The sequence below is a fragment of the Canis aureus genome, chromosome 25 (genome assembly GCF_053574225.1).
Source record: "Canis aureus isolate CA01 chromosome 25, VMU_Caureus_v.1.0, whole genome shotgun sequence".
In the NCBI taxonomy this organism is placed as follows: Eukaryota; Metazoa; Chordata; class Mammalia; order Carnivora; family Canidae; genus Canis; species Canis aureus.
Genome location: NC_135635.1, coordinates 42,677,709 through 42,697,064, shown reverse-complemented (window position 1 = coordinate 42,697,064; position 19,356 = coordinate 42,677,709). Strand labels below are relative to the sequence as shown.

Below are 19,356 nucleotides of genomic sequence, written 5' to 3'. Positions count from 1 at the left end.
TGAATCAGTGGAGGGTCCCAGCTGCAGGGGCCAGCTTCGCAGGTGGGCTGGACGCCAGGTCAGAGGGCGCTGTCCTAGCTAATGCGTCAGTGCCCCACATGGGGTGCTTTAGGAACATTGGATTTGCTGGGTCAGTACATTTCCATTGGTGCATGGCAATAAACCTCAGGCTTCATCACACTTCCCTGTACCTAGCGGTCTGGCCTTATCTCATCCTCCCTGAAGCCATCTGCCCTCTTTGATAAGTACTTATAACAAATCCTTTCTTTCTCTCTGTCTCCCTGGAGTGAATGGCTCAGTATATGCACGCACGTGGGTCTGGGTACATCTGTCCAGCACAATGCCTTGCACACCAGGCTCTTTGGACTTGGGATGAAAGATGGTGCTGGTTTGGGATTTTCTCAGGAAAAAGGGCCTGAGAGCCCAGGGTGGCCATCGCACATGGGTGGGTCACCAGCCTGTGCTTCCAGGGCTCAGCCTCTGCTGCTCCCTCTCACTCTGTACAGCTGCTCAAAGAAAAGAGTATTGCCCTTTGGGAGTGGCCATTCTTGCTCTTTGTGTAAAGACTCCCCTGTTCTAAGCCAAGGCACATTTTTCTAAAGAGCGCCTCTGAGACCCTCACTGCTTCACTCACATGTTTGATGGTGATTAAGAGCTCCTGTGTGCGAGCCACTGTGCCAAGGGCTGGAATTCAGAGGTGATGGTCACAGCCGGTGCTCTCAAGGAGTGCACACTCGGGCTCGGGGAGATTGGTGAAAAGGCAGTGCGATGCTCTGAGGGGCTCTGGAGCTCTAAGGAGAGGTCCCAGACTTCAGGAGGAGGCCACATAGGTGCCACTAGGCTGTGAAAGTTAGCCAGTCAGAGTGGGTGTGGAGAGTTCTAGAAAGAGGAAGGAGTGACTTTGATGTTTGTTCATCTTGGTAGGAGCGTAGGTGGAGGAGGGTGCCAGGGGGATAGAGTGGACAAGAGAAATAGGGCTGGGGTAAGCACCTGTAACTGGCATGTAACTGAATGGTAACTGGCGTCTGGGTCTTCTCTGCTCCAGCCCCACCTCCCTTTCATGTTCACTAGCTGCGAAGCTCTGTTTCGGCTGGGCACATGGACATGTCCTTCCCGCATGTCCTGGGCACTCTTCTCCCTCTGGCTCTCTCTAACTATTCCCCTTCTAGCACCCTCTTCCTCCCACCCTCTGTCTGTCTAGTCCTGCCTATCCTCCTGCTTCACAGGTGGGAATTTCAGGGCTAGAAGTTTGGAAAAAACCTTGAAGAACCAACTAGTCTAAGCAACTTGTTCTGCATTGAGGAACCAGAGATCACAGAGGTAATCCTGTGGGGTTTGTTGCTTAGGTGGCCCAAGGTGCGCATACAACTGGAAGGCCCTTCCTGAAGATGCTGGTTTGCACTGCGCATGCCTCGCATTGAGCTTGCATTCATTGGTTATCAAGTATTTATTGAGGCCTGCTGCTGGTCAGGCATTGTCCTGGGTACACCGTAGTGAGAAAAACAGACCCAGTCTCTGCTCCCTGTGGGTTCATGGTCAAATAGGAGAATCAGGCGGCAAATTGTCACTCAAGGAAACATTTGCTTTCAAACTGGGATGAGCGCTAGGCAGGAAGAGGCCAGTGGTGCTGAGATTGTATTATCGATGAGCAGGGGAGCTTCAATTTAGCCTGCAGACAGGGGCAGCCAGCACTAGAAGAAACTTTTTTGAGGAACTCGCAAGAGCGCAGGGATGAGTAGAACTAGGTCAGGCAGTGAGTTGAAGAACAGCATTCTGGGCAGAGGGAAGAGCATGGGCAAAGACTCTAAGTAGAAGCGCGCTTGGAGGGTTCACTGGCTATGGCATACTGAGCAAGAGAAGACTTGCAAATGGGGCTGGATAGGTGGGCTGGGGCCAGTGGTGCCAGACCTTTTGGGTGTTTCAGGAATTGGATTGCAATAGATAAGTAGACTGGCAATATCACACACACACACACACACACACACACACACACCCCTAATCTCAGGAAAATAGGGAGCTTCTAGAGAGATTAAAGTAGGGGAAGCACGATGAGTGAGAAGATGGTGTTGGCTGCCCCATGTAGAGGACTTGGGGCCAGGGTGGGAATGGGAGCTCTGCCCCGGGTGAGACATGGTGTAGGATGGGGCCATGGCAGTACCCCTGGGGACAGAAGCAGAAGGTGGCTCATTGGATAGGACTTGTGTTTGATTGGAGGCAGGAGCAAGTGACAACGAGGAGTCATGGGTGAACCTTGGGCTTCTGGCATAAGCCGTGGGATGAGTGTTAGGCCGTTTATTGAGAAGAGAGGGTATGACCAAGGGAGCAGGGCTAGGGCAAGGTCAGTCCCTCTGGGACATGTGAAATTGGAGCTGCCTGTGAGGCAGCTAGTGGGGCTGCCAAATGGGAGCTGGGTATGTGCACTTGGGGCTCAGAAGCTGGGGCAGGCTCAGGTAAACATTTAGGTGACATCAGCAGGTGGATGGTCCTAGAACAGATGGGATGGCCAAATGCAGGCGTGTTGGGCAGAGGAGAAGGAGGCCTGGAACTGAGGGTCTGTCTGAGGAGGAGGAGCTGCCAGTGCTTACCCTTAGAATTTGAGCCATAGAATATTTTGCATTGATTATGTGTTGTATCTTTGTTTAACTCTATTGTAATTCGATGGGGCCTGGGACCATACTTACTATAATAATTATGTTGATAAATCATAATAGTGCCTCAACTCCTTTGAACATTTCTGTTTCAGACATTGTGCCATGTGGTTTGCAGTTTTAACCTTTAATCTCTGTCTTATAGCCGGGGGAAGTGTGCATTATCATCTCCATTTTATGGTTGGGGAAACTGAGATTCTGGTGGTCATTCTAGGTCACCCAGCAGTTCGGAGTCACCTGCTCCAGAAGCGGTCTGGACACAGATCCATCTAGTCCCAAAGCTCAGAGAGTTCCCATGACATTACCTCACTAGAGCTTTGCTCTCCGTGGCTGGGTCGGGTGGTGCGTATGGCCAAGGGGTATTGACAGCATCTGAGCATATGCCATTGTTTCCCACAGAACTGGGCCTAGCTGGCCCACAGTCACTAGGGCATGTGGTTTGTGCTGAGTGGTCTTCCTGATGATCCTTTCCCCTGGTTCCTCATGATCTAGAAGCCTGGATTTCAGCACTCCTGCCTGGGTCATGAGTGGGTATGGTTGGTCTACAGCTGTGACCCTGTTCCCTCGGAGCTAACTGCCCACAGGGTCAGCAGCACTTGCTCTGACCAGTGTGCTCACGTCTCATGTGTGGAGTGTGGACACATGGCTGAGAGTCCCTTCACAGTCATGATTTCTCAGTGGCAAGGAGTGGCCTCTGACAAGAGTTTATCATGCCAGCTCTTGGGCTCTGAGATGTGACCACAGTACTCAGGAGCTCACATGAGTTCCCCAGGGACTCAGCTGGAGGTGGACCTGCATTGTCCTTAGAGCTCCTCCAAAAGGCATGGCCCATCAGGGATGGGGAGGGGTCTGTGAGTAGCTTGGCCTCTGTCTGGTTCTCGTCAGTCTGTTTTCCCCTTCTTACCTTTCCTGAGTCTTCCTCCAAAATGCCCTGTGATCCATAAGCTTATTTATCCATCTGTCCATTTCCTCACCCATCCCATGCTGCTCTGTGTGTTGTGAGTATGGCTGTGAACAAAACAGTTGACCTTGTGGCCTTTATATTCTGTTATCTGTTGCTGGGAAATTTAAATTTCCTGAGCTCCCTCTTCAGGTTCTGATGGCTTCAGGTAGCCTGCTTTCCAGGAAAATTCCATAGAATTCTGGCTTGGGTCCCATCCTCTGGTTAATGAATTTGGGGCTCTCAGGCTATCCTTAGAGAGAACCTGGGACTTAGGCATGGTGGTCTTCCTTTCCCCTCTACCTACTGACACATTCTGAGTACCTTCCCTGTGGTGGTCATTGTGACAGGCCCCAGTAGGTCAGGGAGGGCGGGGTGCAGGGATGATGTGATTCAGACACAGCCGCTCCCCTCCTTTGGGAAGCCCAGTGCTCAGAGCAGAGGCATGTGGGTAAACTATAATTGCAGGCTGAACAAACAGCTGGTACTCAAAGGAGGGAGGAACAAACCTCTCTCCAGAGAATGAGGTACCCGGGCCACCCTTGACACTGTCCTGAGCAATTCTTTTTTTTTAAGATTTTATTTATTTATTTATTTATTCATGAACGAGAGAGAGAGAGAGAGAGAGAGAGAGAGAGAGGCAGAGACACAGGCAGAGGGAGAAGCAGGCTCCATGTAGAGAGCCCGACGCGGGACTCGATCCTGGGTCTCCAGGATCACGCCCTGGGCTGAAGGCGGCGATAAACTGCTGAGCCACCCAGGCTGCCCTGTCCTGAGCGATTCTAACTGTGAACCTGCCACTGCAGCCAAACCCCATTTGTTTGTGTGTGCGTGTTTCTTTACAAGTCTCAGAAACTAAACACATAAAAAATAGAACTACCCCTAGTTCTTTTTTAACTCTGATCTTTTTTTTTTTTTTTTTTTTTTTAAGATTTTATTTATTTATTCATGATAGTCACAGAGAGAGAGAGAGAGGCAGAGACACAGGCAGAGGGAGAAGCAGGCTCCATGCACCGGGAGCCCGACGTGGGATTCGATCCCGGGTCTCCAGGATCGCGCCCTGGGCCAAAGGCAGGCGCCAAACCGCTGCGCCACCCAGGGATCCCTAACTCTGATCTTTTCACTGGCATTGTTACTATCCTTCTTGAATCCTGGCCAAGTATGGGATCACATGACCTTGTAGCTGTTTAATTTCCCTGGCAAAGAGCCTTACCCCGGACTCGGGACCCTCCTAACCATTCCTCACCTACTGAGTCTTCATGCAAACATTGTGGGATATGCGCCCCCTGCTAGAGACTGCTCCAGCCTCCTTCTCTTTTGGCACCACTGGTAAATGGTTTGCTTAGCAATTAAGGCATTTTCTGTATTGCCAAAAAAGATCCCAATTTTGGAGTTTAAAAATTGGGTTGGCTTAAGACTCCTCCTACAGTGGTGGCCCATCTCACACACTACTTAGGATAGCAAGTGCCACCTCGTGTCTAACCTAAATTCTCAGTGAGGTTGAGCTGTTTGAAGCTTAGAGGTACAGCATACCTCATGAGCTGCACATGCTGCTGAACACAGAAATATTCAGAGCAGGTCAGGAAGGGGTTCTGTGTGGGCCCATCAGCTCTGATTGTGTGTGGGTGAGCGAGAGACCAAAGCTGATCTCTGGCTCACACTGCAGGCCTGAGAAACTCAGGAAGAGGCAGAGAGAGCTTGGCATTTACTCTGAGCCCACATCTCCCCAGTTGCCAGTCAGTGGAGACTTTGCATGTTGATTTCACATATTCACTTCTGTTTCTCCCCTCTGGGAATTCTGTACTTGCTTCACTTCTTTTTTTTTTTTTTTTTTTTTTTGTTGTTGTTGTTTAAAAAAAAAAAAAAGGAAAGGCAAGGCAGCTCTGCCTTGTTCACATGCTCAGAGATCCTCAAGGGCAGGCTGTACCTTCCAGCTCCCCAGAACATGGCAAGTCAGGGAGGATCAGGAGTGGGCAGGGAGACATGGTGTCTCAGAGCACCTTTGCTCTCTGATTGTTATTTCTGTACCCACAATCTAAGATATTGGGGCAACCACAGCAGCTGATCTTACCTCTCCATGCTGCTGCAAGGCCCAGCTTCATAGGACACCAATTTTGTCATGTGCCTCCATTGCTTGGGGAGCTCCAGGGTGAAGACCAGACTTTTTCCTGTGTCATACAAGGCTGTACACAGTAGCTCAGTTTGACTTCCAGGCAGGTACATTCTCCTGCTCCAGGCAGGCCTGGCTCCTCACTGCCCCCTCTGTGTACCATAGCCAGGCCTTCCTGGGATGCCTTCACACCTCCTGTCCCTGTCCACACCCACTCCAGGGGGTGCAAGGGACAGCTCTTTGATAGTCCTGTCATGGAACATGCTATATCGCTCTGCTTTGGGCTTCTCTGTGTACAGTCTTGAAGTGGGGGCAGAAGGCTTTTTTTTTTTTTTGAGGTCCTTTTTTTTTAAATGAAGTCCTTTTATCTAGTGGTCTCTCATCAGGACATAAAATTTCAGGTTCCCTGTTGTGCTTTTAAATTCTGCCTTTTAGACTGGAAGATTCCCAAGGTTGGGAACTAGATTTCTAGCCCAAGAAAGTAAAGAAACGGGCTTTGAAATTATACAGTTTCCTCATCTGTAAAATAGGGACAGTAACATCCCTTATTCTGTAGGGTTGTCCTGAGGACTCTGTGAGTTACTGGGTGTAAAGCTGGGTGCCTGGGATATAGTGAGGATTTGCAAATCTCTGTTGCTCTTACTATTTTGATAATGACTAAGCTGGGTTCCCGATGGACCATCATTGAACTTTGTTAATGGACTAAAGACCAGGACTTCAATGCCCTCCTGACAAGGATGAGCAGGAGTGAGCAGAACTCCTACACTGGGTGGCCTCCTCTCCTCTTACCTTTGCCCTTCACCCTGGCCCACCAGGGCCTCTGCTGCTAAGGAAATAGTTACTGGCCTGAATCCACTTATAATCAGGAATGAAGGTGGCATGATCCAGGGACAATGTAGAGGCTATTCTCACTGAACAAGGTGTGAGTTGATGAAAGAAAAAAGAGAGAGAGAAGGTACAGGGGGCCAGCCTGGGAGGGCCTGTGCTGACACAGAGTCTCTGTCTTAGGCCAGTGATACTAGGCCCTTGTATTTGCTCAGGGCTCAGACTGGTCTCATAGTTCACTTTATTCTCACGACACCACTCGGAGGTAGGCTTTATTAATCCCCATTTTAAAGAGGAAGAAATGGTAGCTCCGAAAGGCAAACTACCTTGTCCTTGATCACACAGCTCAACATTGAGCTCAGAGTGAAAAACAGGTCTCCTGACTCACAGTCCAGCTGGTGAATGATCTCTCCTGCATCAAAGAAGTAGTGTTATGAGAACGAAGTGGCAGCCGGGAGCCCCTGGAAGCTGGTCAGGCTGAAGAGGACAGAAGGTGTTAGCTCCCATCCAGGAGACCAAGGTGCCATGGTTTTGACACTCACTGAGTTTCATTGCTGGGCTACCCTCCCAGTGGGGAAGGGGCATGGAATAGTAACACCATTGCAGGTCCCTTTAATGAAGCTGAGCACTGGCACCCCTGCCTCTGAGCCAGTGAGGGTGCACTGAGCATGGGGCCACCACAGCTGACCTGTGATGAGGGTCTCCAAGTCCCTCTGACTGGAATTAATGTCCTCCTCCCTCTTGGCCATAGCCAGCTGTGTTGCTGCCCCTCGCCTCGGTGATTATGTTTCCATCTCCCTGGCTAGATTGTGTGTGTCTGAAGGGCAGGGAGCAGCACACCTTGTATCTGGCCCCATGCTCAGTATATAGCAGGTGTGGGAAAAAAGTCTGATGGGATCCGGGTTGGAGAGATCACACTCTGTGGGAGGGCAGGAATTCTTCTATCCAGCCATCCTTGTGTAGCGCCTCCCAGAGGCCAAGCCCGGTGCTGGGATACAGAGCCTGGTAAACACTGGGCCCTGTTCTCAGGGGGTCTCAGCACTCTCTTGCTGGTGGCAGAAAAGAGAGGTGGGCTCCTCACCTTCTCAAGTCTTCTAGTTTTGTTTGCTGACTATGGTAGCCCCGGATCAGCTGTGCAGACTTCTGCACGAGCCCAGGGGACACAGGTGCAGTGTTTTCCTGTCGGATGAAGGGCTCCTCCTGGCTGTTCCCGAGCCCCTGCTCTTGCCAGAGCATTCTTCGTGCAGTTTCCCTTGACCAGCCCCTTCTGTGCACTCCTCCAGCCCGGGTCCAAGAGGACTCCTACGTCACCCCTGGCAGGGGCGAGGCAGGACCCCACTTCTGCCACCCGCCCGGCTCGGCCCAGCTGGGGTCCCCGCCAGCGCCGCACCACCCCCGAACGCGGGGCGGGGGGGTCGCGGGCTCGCGCAGCTGCAGGAGTCTTGCGGAGCCGCGTGTGTGCTGGAGCGTGCGCGCGCGCGCAGGGGGCGGGGAGGGCGGCGCGCGCCCCGCGGCGGCCCCAGGCGCCTTTCCCACACCTCGCGCCTCCCCTGCGGTCTCCTTTCCCAGCGGGAGCCAGATCCACGTGTGCAAAAGCGCGCGCGTGTGTGTGCGTCTGTGTGTGTGCGCGCGCGCTGGTGTGTGTAGCAGGGAGACCGTGCGCCTCGGGTCGGACGGGCCCCGTGTGCAGCGGGGGCGGCGGCCAGCTCGCAATCGGCCGCGCTTCTTCCCTCCTGCTGTCCTGCCCGGCCCTTTTCTCTGGGTTCCTTGGGTCGTTGGTGCCTCCAGCCATTGCCCCTTCTCTCGCCGCCCCCTTTTCTCCCGTGGAAGAGCCCGGCGCCTTCCGGCGAAGGTTCTGGTTCACCCGCAGCTCCAGGGCCCTTGACATTTAGCGAGGCTCGCGGCGCACTGGGGTAGGCACACAGCAGAACGCTAATCCTATTAAAGATACTGTGTCACTGGGGAGGGGGAGGCTGCCCGCCCCCCGGCAGGCCTCGTGTTCATTGGTCGAATGCAGAGCAGGGGGCGGGGCCGAGGCCGGGGAGGGGGTCCCGGCGCTTTCGGAGTCGGGAGTCGGGAGTCGGGGCCGGGATTTCGCCGGGAAAGCCCAGCGTGGCCGGGTGGCGGCTGCGGCGGATCCCTCGGCACTGCCCGCCGCGCGCCGGGGCAGCCCAGGGCCGGCGAGCGGCTCCGCGAAGTCGCGGAGCGCGAGGAGGCGGGGCGGCCGCGAAGTGGTGGGGCAGCCGGGGCTGGGCAGGGAGAGGCTGCCCGGGGACCTGGATCCCCGCGCCCTTGTGCCTCGCGCGGAGCGGCCAGGGCACCCGGAGGCGAGCTGACGCCCTGGAAAGCCAAGTCAAACTGCAGCCTCCCCAAAGACCTTAAGTTACGCAGGCCAGCCGGTGCCGGGGAGCGCTCGCGAGCGCGCGTGGAGCGAGCAGCGCCGCGCCGCAGAGCCCTGCCGGGCCGGTCGGCCGGGAGCGGGGCGCCGTCCGGGAGGCAGCGGCCCCCGGGCTCGGGGTCTGGCGGCGAGCGCGCCCCGGTGCGGAGGGGGCGCGTGCGGGGCTCCGCCGGCCCGCCCGCAGCCCGCGCCCGACTCGGGCGCCCCCTCCGTCCCACTCCGGGAGCGATGCCCCCCGCCCCTCGCGCCCCCCGGGAACGACGCGAGCATGGAGAAGTCGAGTAGCGAGGATTCTTCGATCCACCGGAGCCCGTCTTTGGACAGCAAGGACTCGGACTTCGCCAGGCCGTCCGGCTCGCGCCGCCCGTTCGGCCGCGGCTTCACGGCCGGCGCCTTCTGCGGCTCCGCGGGCTCCCGGGGCCAGAGCCGCGCCGAGGCCGGCGCCAAGGCGGACCAGTACAATGCACCCAAAGGCAGCAAGTACGTCGTGTTTTACCTGGACCTGTCCTTTGTTTTTCTCCTAGAATTTAAGAAGTGCAACATGGCCAGGGGCTGCCTCTGCTGCTTGAAGTACATGATGTTCCTCTTCAATTTGATATTCTGGGTGAGTCCTTGCCTTTCTCTCCCCTTTGCCACCTCTCTCCGTTGCTCGCGGTAGCGTGCTACCCGTTCCCTCCGCGGTGCTGCATTGCCCTGCTTTCTGCACAACGGTAAGTGTGGGTTTTTTTTTTTTTTTTTTAAATCTCCCCCCCTTCATTCATCTTTCTTTCTCCTTGATGGCTGAATGGAGGCTCCGACTTGCCTATCTTCTAGGAGAGACTTCCTCTACTCCTAGGTGGCTGGCAAAGTTTGCTCCCACCTCCTTCCCCTGTAAGAAACCCACACTGAAAGTGCCTTCAACTGGGTAACCTGCAGAAATAAGAGTGGGGCTGGGATATTTAATAGCTGTGACCTTGAGTTGAAGACAGGCACAAGTGTGGATGATTTTCGAGTTTCCTCTTGTATTGTTCCTGAATACACAAGAAGACAATCTGCAGCGTTTTGTGGGCATGAGATGGGGGTGGGAGGGATGGTAGAAGTCACTTCCTCCCACTCCTTCAGTGAGTCCCAGGAGAGGGAGATGAGCCCCGTCCCAAGTGGGGGGGGAGGGGCAACGTTTGCTAGCCTACAGATATGCCCCTGAGTTAGTCAGGGCTTGTGTGAAAAAGGAGAGTGTGGAAGGGATGCTGCCATGGGGTGGCGTGCAGCTGCTTTTGAGGGATTGCAGTCCACTGGGCAGGGAGCGTGCTGGCCATGTGCTCCCACCAAGGAATGCCAGCCAGCACTCCCAGGCTCTGGGAGCCTCAAAGACTGGAAGGGATAAGGGGAGTGCTCCTGTGCTCAGGGAGAGATGATTTTCTAGAGAAAGGGTCAGTGGGTGGGGCAGTTTGGGATCTGAAGGCCACGTGTGCACCCATGTGCATGCGTGCATGAGAAATACAAGTTAGGCAAATTTTAAAACTTGGGAAATTCATATCTAATTGTTCTTTCATCCCGACTGCTGCCTCTGCCTTTCTTCACCAGAGCCCCAACGTAGTCAGCACAGATGTTTGGCTCTGCCCCAGGGCCTATCCTCCTGTCTGCAGGAGGCTGTCAGCTGCCCATAGTCCAGAAGGAGCACCGGGGGCAAGAGAAAGTCATTCACAGTGAAGCTGGGTAGATGGGGTTGTGCTTTGATGTTCAACACTTGTGTGGAGTGACCTGCTTTAACTGACAAACTTTTTTGGGTGTGTGTATGGGGTGGGGGGTGAGCTTTCCCACAGAAGGGAAGATCTCAGGGCTGGGTGGGAAGAAGACTGGGTCTAGTCTTGGTTCTGTTAGCTGCTTGTGTGACCTTGGGAAAATTGCTTTATCGCTTAAGGTCTGGGTTTCCTTTCCAGTCTTGAGGAGGAGGAGGCTGTTGTGATGGTCTCCCTTATGTCTGACCTCATTGCAGGATGGGACATCCTGCATGCTCTCCTTCCCTCTGGGGAGGGAGTCCCCTTCTCAGCAGGGGGCCACAGGCTGCTGCTTCTCTTTTGAGGAGCCCAGTTTGAGATTGAGTTGGATTTCCCCCGTGTCTGCATGGTTTGGGGCCCTCCAGCTACTGCTGTTAGGATGTTACCTGTCCTGTGGTGAGGGTTCTGTGGAAACTGGGGCAGAACCATTGGAATGTCAAGAATGATGTCATGGCTGCCTTTGGGCAAGTACTCCTCCTGGTCCCCTGGCTCATTTGCCAGCATCAGTGTCAGCCAAGTAGTGGTGTTTATTAGTCTGGAGCCTGATGTACAAGAATGCTGCCTCACTTGCATTGTGGTTTCCTTCTCTGCCTCTGTTCATAATCTCAACCTACCTTTCTGCCTTGCCACACTCTGCATATCTTACCACTCGCTAGAAAGTCCTTGGTGGGGATGCTCAGGCCTTGGCCAATACTTCCCACTCAACTGCCCTCCTCCCCACCCCCACCCTGCCATCTGCTGGCCAGAGTAGATATAACTGCTTGTGGCTCCCTTCTCCAGTCCATCCTAGCTTGGTTTAGGGACCACCTCACACCTTGGCATAGTGGTCCATGTCCTACATGTTGTAGGTACTCATGATAAGTTTGTGAGTGAATGAATGGATGGCCAGAGTGGTAAATCCACATCTTATTTGTGACAGAGATTTCCAAGTCCCACATGATAGGGAAGAGGAGTTCTCAAACTCGCCTGTGATGAAGGCTCTCCTAGCCACTTAGCTGTGGGGTGGTGGCAAGCAACTCTTTTCATCTTCCCTTAAGACCTTGGCAGAGGTTAATGAGCTGACTGATGGAATGGCTTTATTTTTTGGTTGTAGTGAGATAATTTGTTGTCTCTTCCTAATTAGGAGGTACCTACTGTCACTCTTCTACCAGGCAAGGAGTCTCTCTGAATCTCTGACTTTTCTGATTACTCAATATTTTTGGAATTTCCATGATGTGCTATGAGCTGGGGGAAATTGGATCTCAAAGACCCAGTTCTCTTAGGCTAGTGAGATGATGAAATAAGACATAGGCCTTAAGAAAGATGGAAAGTTAGCAGAAGAGAAATGGATGCTTGTATGTGTAGGAGTATTTGCCACTGTGTTCCCTGGAGGTGGAGAGGGTATAATACGGAGTTAGCTAGGATTTGGGCACGGGGTAGGTCACCACACTTCACTTGAGTGAAGACCTGATATGGGAAAGGGAACAGAGGAAAGAGCCAAGTCAGAAGAGAAAGGGTATTGGGCACCTGGGTGGATCAGTTGGTTAAGCATCTATCTTTGGCTAGGGTCGTGATCTTAGGGTCCTGGGATTGAATCCCACGCCGGGCTCCCTCTCCCTCTGCTCCTCCCCTCTGTTCATGTTCTCTCTCTCTCTCTCTAATAAATAAAATCTTTAATAAAATAAAATAAAGAGAATAAAAGAAAAAAGAAGAGAAAGGATGAAGATACTTAGGCCAAAGGCAGGTGGGGTAGTTGATGAGGCAGGACCGCTGGGATAACTCTGCTGCTTTCCAGTGCACACAGGAAGACTGGAGGTGAGTGAGAGGGTAAGGTTGAGGGAGGGATGCAGGGCTGGTCAGAGCCTGAGCCCTCTGGGACCCAGAGTAATTGTTAGGAGTGATGTAGCCATCACTTTTTTTAGTCTCCTGGCTCAGATCCCCAAAGGAGGCTTTTCTGGGGCATTAGAGTTGAACCTGAGGCCTGCAATCAATAAATAGAAATCTTCCTATAGATCCTGGAGCTACCTGGTAGCTCTCCAAACCCACCGCTGCTGCCACACCCCCCTGGCTCCTCGGAGCCTGCTGGGAGGATTCCCAGTTTGGAGGAGAGGTGGAGCTGTCTCACTGCACCCCCTCACAGGCCTAAGAATCCTGGGGCCTTGCCACTGGGTGGAGCTTCTAGGGTATTGCCTTTAGTGAGGTCCTGGGTGACGTCACTGGGGGCAGAGTGGAGGCGGGGCTATGTGGCCAGCACTCCTCCTCCTTACCCAGAAGGCCAGTGATTTACAGGCTGCTGGGCGCTGCCTACTGGGGAGGGGGTGGCATCCAGGTTTGCTCCTGGCACCGGTGACTTCAACCAGATGGTGCTAGCACCCAGGACAGCATTTCTGAAAGCCCGATGGAGATGGTGGGGCTGGGGAGGGGGAGCCAGTGGTCATACCAGTCTGAGCCCCACCTCCTCTGCCCCTGTTGTACCTCATCCTGATCCTTGGGGCCCAAGGGAATGTTGGCTTCTCAGTGGCAAGGGGGTAGGAGGCCTGAATGGGCACAGCAGTTTCTCCATCCTGAGGGGCCTGTTCCTGCGTGATCAGACCCACTCCGGGGCATTCTCCCTGCCGTGGAAGGCACAGGGCAGCTCTCTCCATCAGCCCTATCTCTGAGTCCTCCTAGGCCATTTGGTGGAATACCTTTGGGAGAAATGAAGTGACTTGGAGCCCCTCCAGGAGGGCAAAGGAGGCTCAGAGCTTTAAACCCTGAGTAGGGGAGAGAGAGTATGGGGGTGGGCTTTGGGTGCTTGGGGCCTTTATCCCCTTCTCAGCACAACAGATCGTGATACCAGCCCAGCTCCTCCCAACCCAAATCAAGCTCCTGTCTGATATGGATGGGCCAGGGGTAGCCAGGGGTTCCTGGCATAATTGCCACTCAGGATAATGGTCACTTTTCATGCTTGCCAGCAGAGCTGTCCCATCACTTTAAATCATGGCTGGCAGAGCAGTGACATTCTGGCTTCATTGGAAAGTCTATTCCTTGTGGGCTACTCCCTTAATAAAGGCCAATTAGCCAAGGAGGCAGTGTTCAGTGTGCCTGCTGGAGCAGCTAAAGGTTGGGACAGAGCTGCCACAGGTAGGGTGCTGGATGGAGGCCCTGATTAACCACCTAAGTGGGGTCAGGCCTTTGTGGCTTGGCTCCTCGTGGTCCATGCACTTGCCCTCTGGGTGTAGGCAACTTGGTTAAGGCTGTCTAGCCACATCTGAGGCATGTGTTTGTTACTGGCTTGGCTGCATCATGAGTTCCTCTGTGGGTTCCCTAGCTCCTTGTTCGACCATGGTATCCAGGACATGGGTCTGTGCACAACCGGTGTTAGATATACTGGGTGTCATAAGGAGTTGGTGGGATACCTTCTGCCTGGGAACAGAAGTGGTAAGTGGACTGAGGGGTCTGAACCGGGTCGAGACTGGTTTGGAACGTGGCCTCTCCAAGCAGGAGACTGGCTGATCTGGGCAGCAAGAGGCATTTAGAGGCTTTCTGAAATGCTCCGGTGTAAGGCACCAGGCCATCTCCCCTGTCTCTCACCTTCAGGGAGGGCCCGTTAGGGCTCTGCTTGGGGAAAGGGGGCTGGTGCTCTCAGACCCCAGGAAGTGGCCATGAGGGAATGCCAGCTTGGTGTTCACTTCCTTTCCAAAGCATTAAAAATTAAACTTCCTTGTCTTAATATCTATTTTTAAATCATGTCAGAGCCAGCACTTGTGTCAATCAAGAGGGGGTGGGGAGGAAGACGATGAAAGAGAGAAAGTCCCAGCTGAAACAGGGTGAGCCCTGTCACTACCTTAGGAAAGGTACCATGGACCTGACCTCCATTTTGCTGGCCTGCCAGTGAAGAGCCCAGAAAATACCACCGGCCTCTTCTGAGGATGGGGACCTCGCCCTCCCCCTGCCACGCCTCTGTGTGCCTGGTTGCCCTTGGCTGAACTTGGCAGCAGTCTCTGGGGCTTGCTGGGCTGTTGGGGTCCCAATTGAGCCCATTCACTCATGCCACAACTATTTACTGAATGCTTGCTGCGTGCACAGGAGCCTCCAGTTGGTAAGAACAGGCTGACTGGGCTTGCATAGGGCAGATCAGCTTTCTCAGGCCAGGAAGTCGTGGAATCGAGAGGTCATCTGGACTCCTCCACCAAGCATTTGAACACAGGGCTACCCAGGCAGGGGTTAGAGCCGGGCCATCACCCCTCCCCAGTGTTCTAGGGAGGGACAGTAGCAGGCCTGGACCCCGCCCTCCTGGGGGGCCTGACTTGACTTGTCCTCCCCTTTCCCCCACCCCCTTGTCTGACTCTCCCTCTAGAATGTTTGTGTCTCTCAGAAATAAATGAGAGGGAGAAAACCCAGTCTGTTTCCTTTAGGAGTTTCCTAGTTTGGAAAAAAGAATTAGTGAATTATGTGTCTTTCTGTTTCTTCTATTGAAACGGCTAACTGAATGCACTGTGGTTGGTGTGTACTGGTGCATTGATTGAGCACCTGCTGTAAGCCAGGCCCTTGAGCTGCTCAGAATCCCACGGAGGAGTCAGACACACAGACAATTCTAGTTCTGAGCAGTAGGTGCTCAATAGTTACTTAATAGAGTAGTTAATACTGCTTGGTAGAGAGAAAACATAAAGATAACAGGGTAGATTTTGAAGGATGAGAGTTTGCTGGATAGATGAAGACGGGGTTCCAGGCATAGGACAAGGGTGGAGAGAGACAGAGACAAGTGCCCAGGGAGAGCTTGCGGTGAAGTGGCAGGGACAGAGCCTCCTGCACACGTGAAATGGGCTGGACCCAGGGAAACAGAGGGTGCTGTGAGTCTGGGTGCCTGTTGTGGATGGCTTCCAGGGTGGGGAGTTTGGCAGGGCTTCTGAGGATGAGGTGGCCCTGCCCTACCATGAAGCTTGCAGCAGTGGCTGTGGATGCCCTTTACTTTGTCCCCAGGGCTCAGAGGAAAGGGATATTCGGTTTTTCCGGCAGTGACCACCATGACAGGTCTTGCTGTGTCACTCGGGCTGCAAGCTGTTGCTGTAGGTAATCCAGCTTACAGAGATGCCCCTGTTCTTCTCCCCCCTTCCGGCCTCTCTCTTCCAGCTGCGATATGCCCGCTTATTTGGTTCCAGTTAGGAAGCTTTGAAGCTGAGCTAAACCCGTCGGGCAGAGTTAAGTCTTCTGAGCCAGCTTTGTCCCTGCTCACATTTGAAAGCTAATCTACCAGCAGAAGTGCTGGGGGGTTGGGGCAGGAACATTACAAGTGGCACATGATCTGGAGGGTGAGCGGATCTGCAGCTGGGGGGAGCAGGACAGGGTAGAGTTAAGACTTTTGCTCCCTGCTCTTTCTCCAGGTAGTCATAGGCTTCAGGTGATACCTGAAATACCTCTTAATGGCATAATGTGCTTCCATCTGGATAGGCTCCACCTTCTCTCTCTTTTGGGCTCCAGCAAGCTTTGAAGGCTCTCAGGGGACCTGGAAGAAGCCCTTGGGAGGGAAGGCTGCAGGATTTCAAATCTTCTCCCTTGTGTTGGGTGGCTCCATGCATTGGGGTGTGCAGGGAGGTCCTGTTTTAGTGACTGTCAGGGTGTGACTGGCCAAGAAGAACAGAGACTTGGCATCTGCCTTCGGAGAGCTTTCTGTTGGAGACTTGGAGGGTTCTTCCTGAAGTTGTAGATTCAAATCAACCAGATACCTTTCTTACATGAACAGAGACCAAGTCTCCCTGCCTGCCTCTCCCTCCCTCCTTCCCTCCTTCCCTCCCACTGACCTACTGAGTCAGAGTCTCCAGGAAGGAGGCCTGCGTCTTAAAGGTTGCCTTACCTCTTGGCGTCTGGATTTTCTCATGTTTGATTTCTCAACTATCTTCCAGGGCTGATGAGGCCCACATGAGGCCATGTGTGCATTCTGTGGGTATGCTGCTTAGCGAGATGTGGACATGCTAGAGGCACAGGTAGCCCCTCTCACAGAGTCAGATGCCCAGAGGCTTGAGCAACAGTGCTGAGCAGTGCTTGGGAGCCCTATGAGGAGCCTCATGTATCTCTTGAGGCTGGGAATTGTTCTGGGATGTCTTCTGGTCTTAGGGATATGTGGTAGAAATGGGGATCAGGGGATTCCCTGGGTGGCTCAGTGGTTTGGCGCCTGCCTTTGGCCCAGGGCGCGATCCTGGAGACCCGGGATCGAATCCCACGTCGGGCTCCTGGTGCATGGAGCCTGCTTCTCCCTCTGCCTATGTCTCTGCCTCTGTCTCTCTCTCTCTGTATGACTATCATAAATAAATAAAAAAAAAGGGGGGGGGGATCAGTGAAGTTCAGGCAGATCTGTTGGGATGGAGGATGAGAATGGAAGGTGGTGGGTGAGGGGTGTGGTCTCAGATCCCAAGGCTTGCGGTTGCACCTGCCACTTTGTACACTTACCTCTGACCTTTCCAGGTGAGGTGGTCCACACCTTGCCCCAGCTTCCCTTTGCTGCTGCTGCGATGAATCAGGCCAGGAGCAGGCCAGCTGGGCCAGTGGTCATATTGCAGGGTCCTCATGGGGCCTCTGCCCTGGGTGCTCCAAGGGCAGGTCTCTCTCTCTCTGGCACACTCAGTGTTGAACTCTGCTGGGCATTTTGGCCTGTGACCCGAGCAGACTAAAAGAGCATGTGGGGCTTCAGGTGCAGGGCACTTTACTAATTAGAAAAACCATCACTTACTTTCTTTTTTAAACGTTGGAATATATTGTGTAAATTCATGTAGTTTAAAAAATTACATAAAGAACACATACCACTGTTTATCTTAAGAAATAAAACACCAGCTATACCCATGTAGCCTTCCTGAGCATGCCCCCAGCCTGTCCTCTAAAGAGAACCATTATCCTGAAATTTTGTGTTAGGTATATTTCTTTATAATTTTTTCACATATGTAAGCATCCTTAAATGCCACATCATTTGATTTGGCCTGTTTTAAAACTTTTGATAAATGGAATCCTGTGATATATATATATATATATATATATAGAGAGAGAGAGAGAGAGAGAGAGAGAGCGCGCGCGCAACTGCATGCATGAGCCTGTGCGTGGGGGCAGAGAGCAAGCGAGTGAGAGAGAGAGAGAGAGAATATCTTAAATAGGCTCTATCTCACAACCTTGACATCATGACCTGAGCCAAAATCAAGAGTTGGGCACTTAACCAACTGAGCTACCCAGGCACCACTGAATTTATTTTAGTTCAGTGTTACGTTTATTGATTCATTCATGTCAATGTGTGGCCGTTGTGCACTTACTCCATGTTCCATTATCATTCCTCTGATGATAAGCATTTGGATTATTTCCTTCTTTTTAAACATGCTCCTGTGAACATTCTTTTGCAAGGCTCCTGGTGTACATACACAAGGGTTTCTCTGGAACATTGCTTCTGGAAGTATCTGTGAAGGAGCTGCTTTTTGACTTCCAGCCGCTTTTGACAGCTCTGCTGTGCATGACTAGTACACAGCTCGAACTACAGGCAACTCCCCTACATCCAGACGAGTTCACTGGTCCTGTGCCTGAATATTCTGGCAATATCAAATTGCTATAAAGTTCTGAAGTATTAAGCATTTCTATGGACCATACTTTCAGGAGAACTGCTTTAGAGTACATAGCAAGGAATGGCATTGCTAAGTTCTAGGATCTGTGCATTTCTGCTTGACCCGATAATGTCATATTGTTTTCCAAACTGGATGTATCAATTGACACTTCTACCAGTGGAACAGAAAGTTTTGGCCTTCTCCAATATAGTGGGTGTAAAATGCTGTATTATGTTTTAAATTTGCATTTCCCGGACTAAAACTGTACATCTCTTCATAGGTTTATTAGCCATTGTTTTCCTATGAATGTCTGTTTATGTTTTTGTCCATTTTCCTATTGAGTTACTTGATTTTTTTCTATTATTTTTTAGGAGTTTTATTATGTTTTGAAGACTAATCTGTTGTCTGTTAAGTGTACCATAAATACAATCTCTATCTTCTAGTTTATAGGTTGTCTTTTTACATTCTTTACAGGGTCTTTTATTTTTTTATTATTTTTTATTTTTTTAAAGATTTATTTACTTAGAGAGAGAGAGAAAGAGGCAGAGACACAGGAGGAAGGAGAAATAGGCTTCATGCTGGGAGCCCAACGCGGGACTCGATCCCAGGACTCCAGGATCGCGCCCTGGGCCAAAGGCAGGCGCTAAACCGCTGAGCCACCCAGGGATCCCCTTTATAGGGTCTTTTAATGAACAGAAATTGTTTATTATAATGTAGTCAAATTTATTGTCTCTTTTCTTTGCTAGATTTTACTTTTTTTACATATTGTTTAAAAATACAAAATATCTTGTGGATGTCTTTGTATTGCTCATAATAGGACAGTGCTTGTCACAACGTAATAGGCATTCATGAATTTTTTAATAAATGAGTGAATGATTAAAGGTAACCTTTATTTCCAAAAGTTATTCTTTTACCATTTAAGTCCTTAATATGTCCAGAATATATATTTACATGTGATGTGAGGTAGGGCTCAATTTCTTTTTTCCCTATATACATACATTTCAGTTGTCCTAGCTCCAGTGATTGGATAGTCTCCCCTTCCCTTCTGACATGTAATGCTACCTATGTCTTTTCCATGGCACAATTTATTTATCCCTGTGTCACATTGTCTTAATTACTGCAACTTTACAATGAGTCTTGACA

General features: G+C 51.9%; 1 protein-coding gene and 1 long non-coding RNA gene across 20 annotated transcripts in view; one reads left to right on the top strand and one right to left on the bottom strand.

Moving 5' to 3' along the window:
• TSPAN9 (tetraspanin 9) overlaps nucleotides 1-19,356 on the top strand; it is a 199,958-nt gene that overhangs the window by 106,050 nt on the left and 74,552 nt on the right. For 16 of the 19 annotated variants that reach the window (XM_077871460.1, XM_077871454.1, XM_077871453.1 and 13 more), the window contains one exon: nucleotides 9,446-9,525. In XM_077871460.1, coding sequence (XP_077727586.1) covers nucleotides 9,463-9,525 — 63 coding nt within the window. In that variant the 5' untranslated portion in view covers nucleotides 9,446-9,462. Of the gene's footprint in view, nucleotides 1-8,226; nucleotides 8,437-8,862; nucleotides 9,526-19,356 lie in introns of those variants that run through there. The other 3 variants (XM_077871458.1, XM_077871463.1, XM_077871464.1) reach the window with 3 other exon arrangements.
• LOC144297409 (uncharacterized) lies at nucleotides 1,433-3,926 on the bottom strand. Its single transcript, XR_013364440.1, has 2 exons — nucleotides 2,682-3,926; nucleotides 1,433-1,773 (listed from the first exon to the last, which is right to left on the bottom strand). It is a non-coding gene; the product is annotated as an uncharacterized LOC144297409 (long non-coding RNA).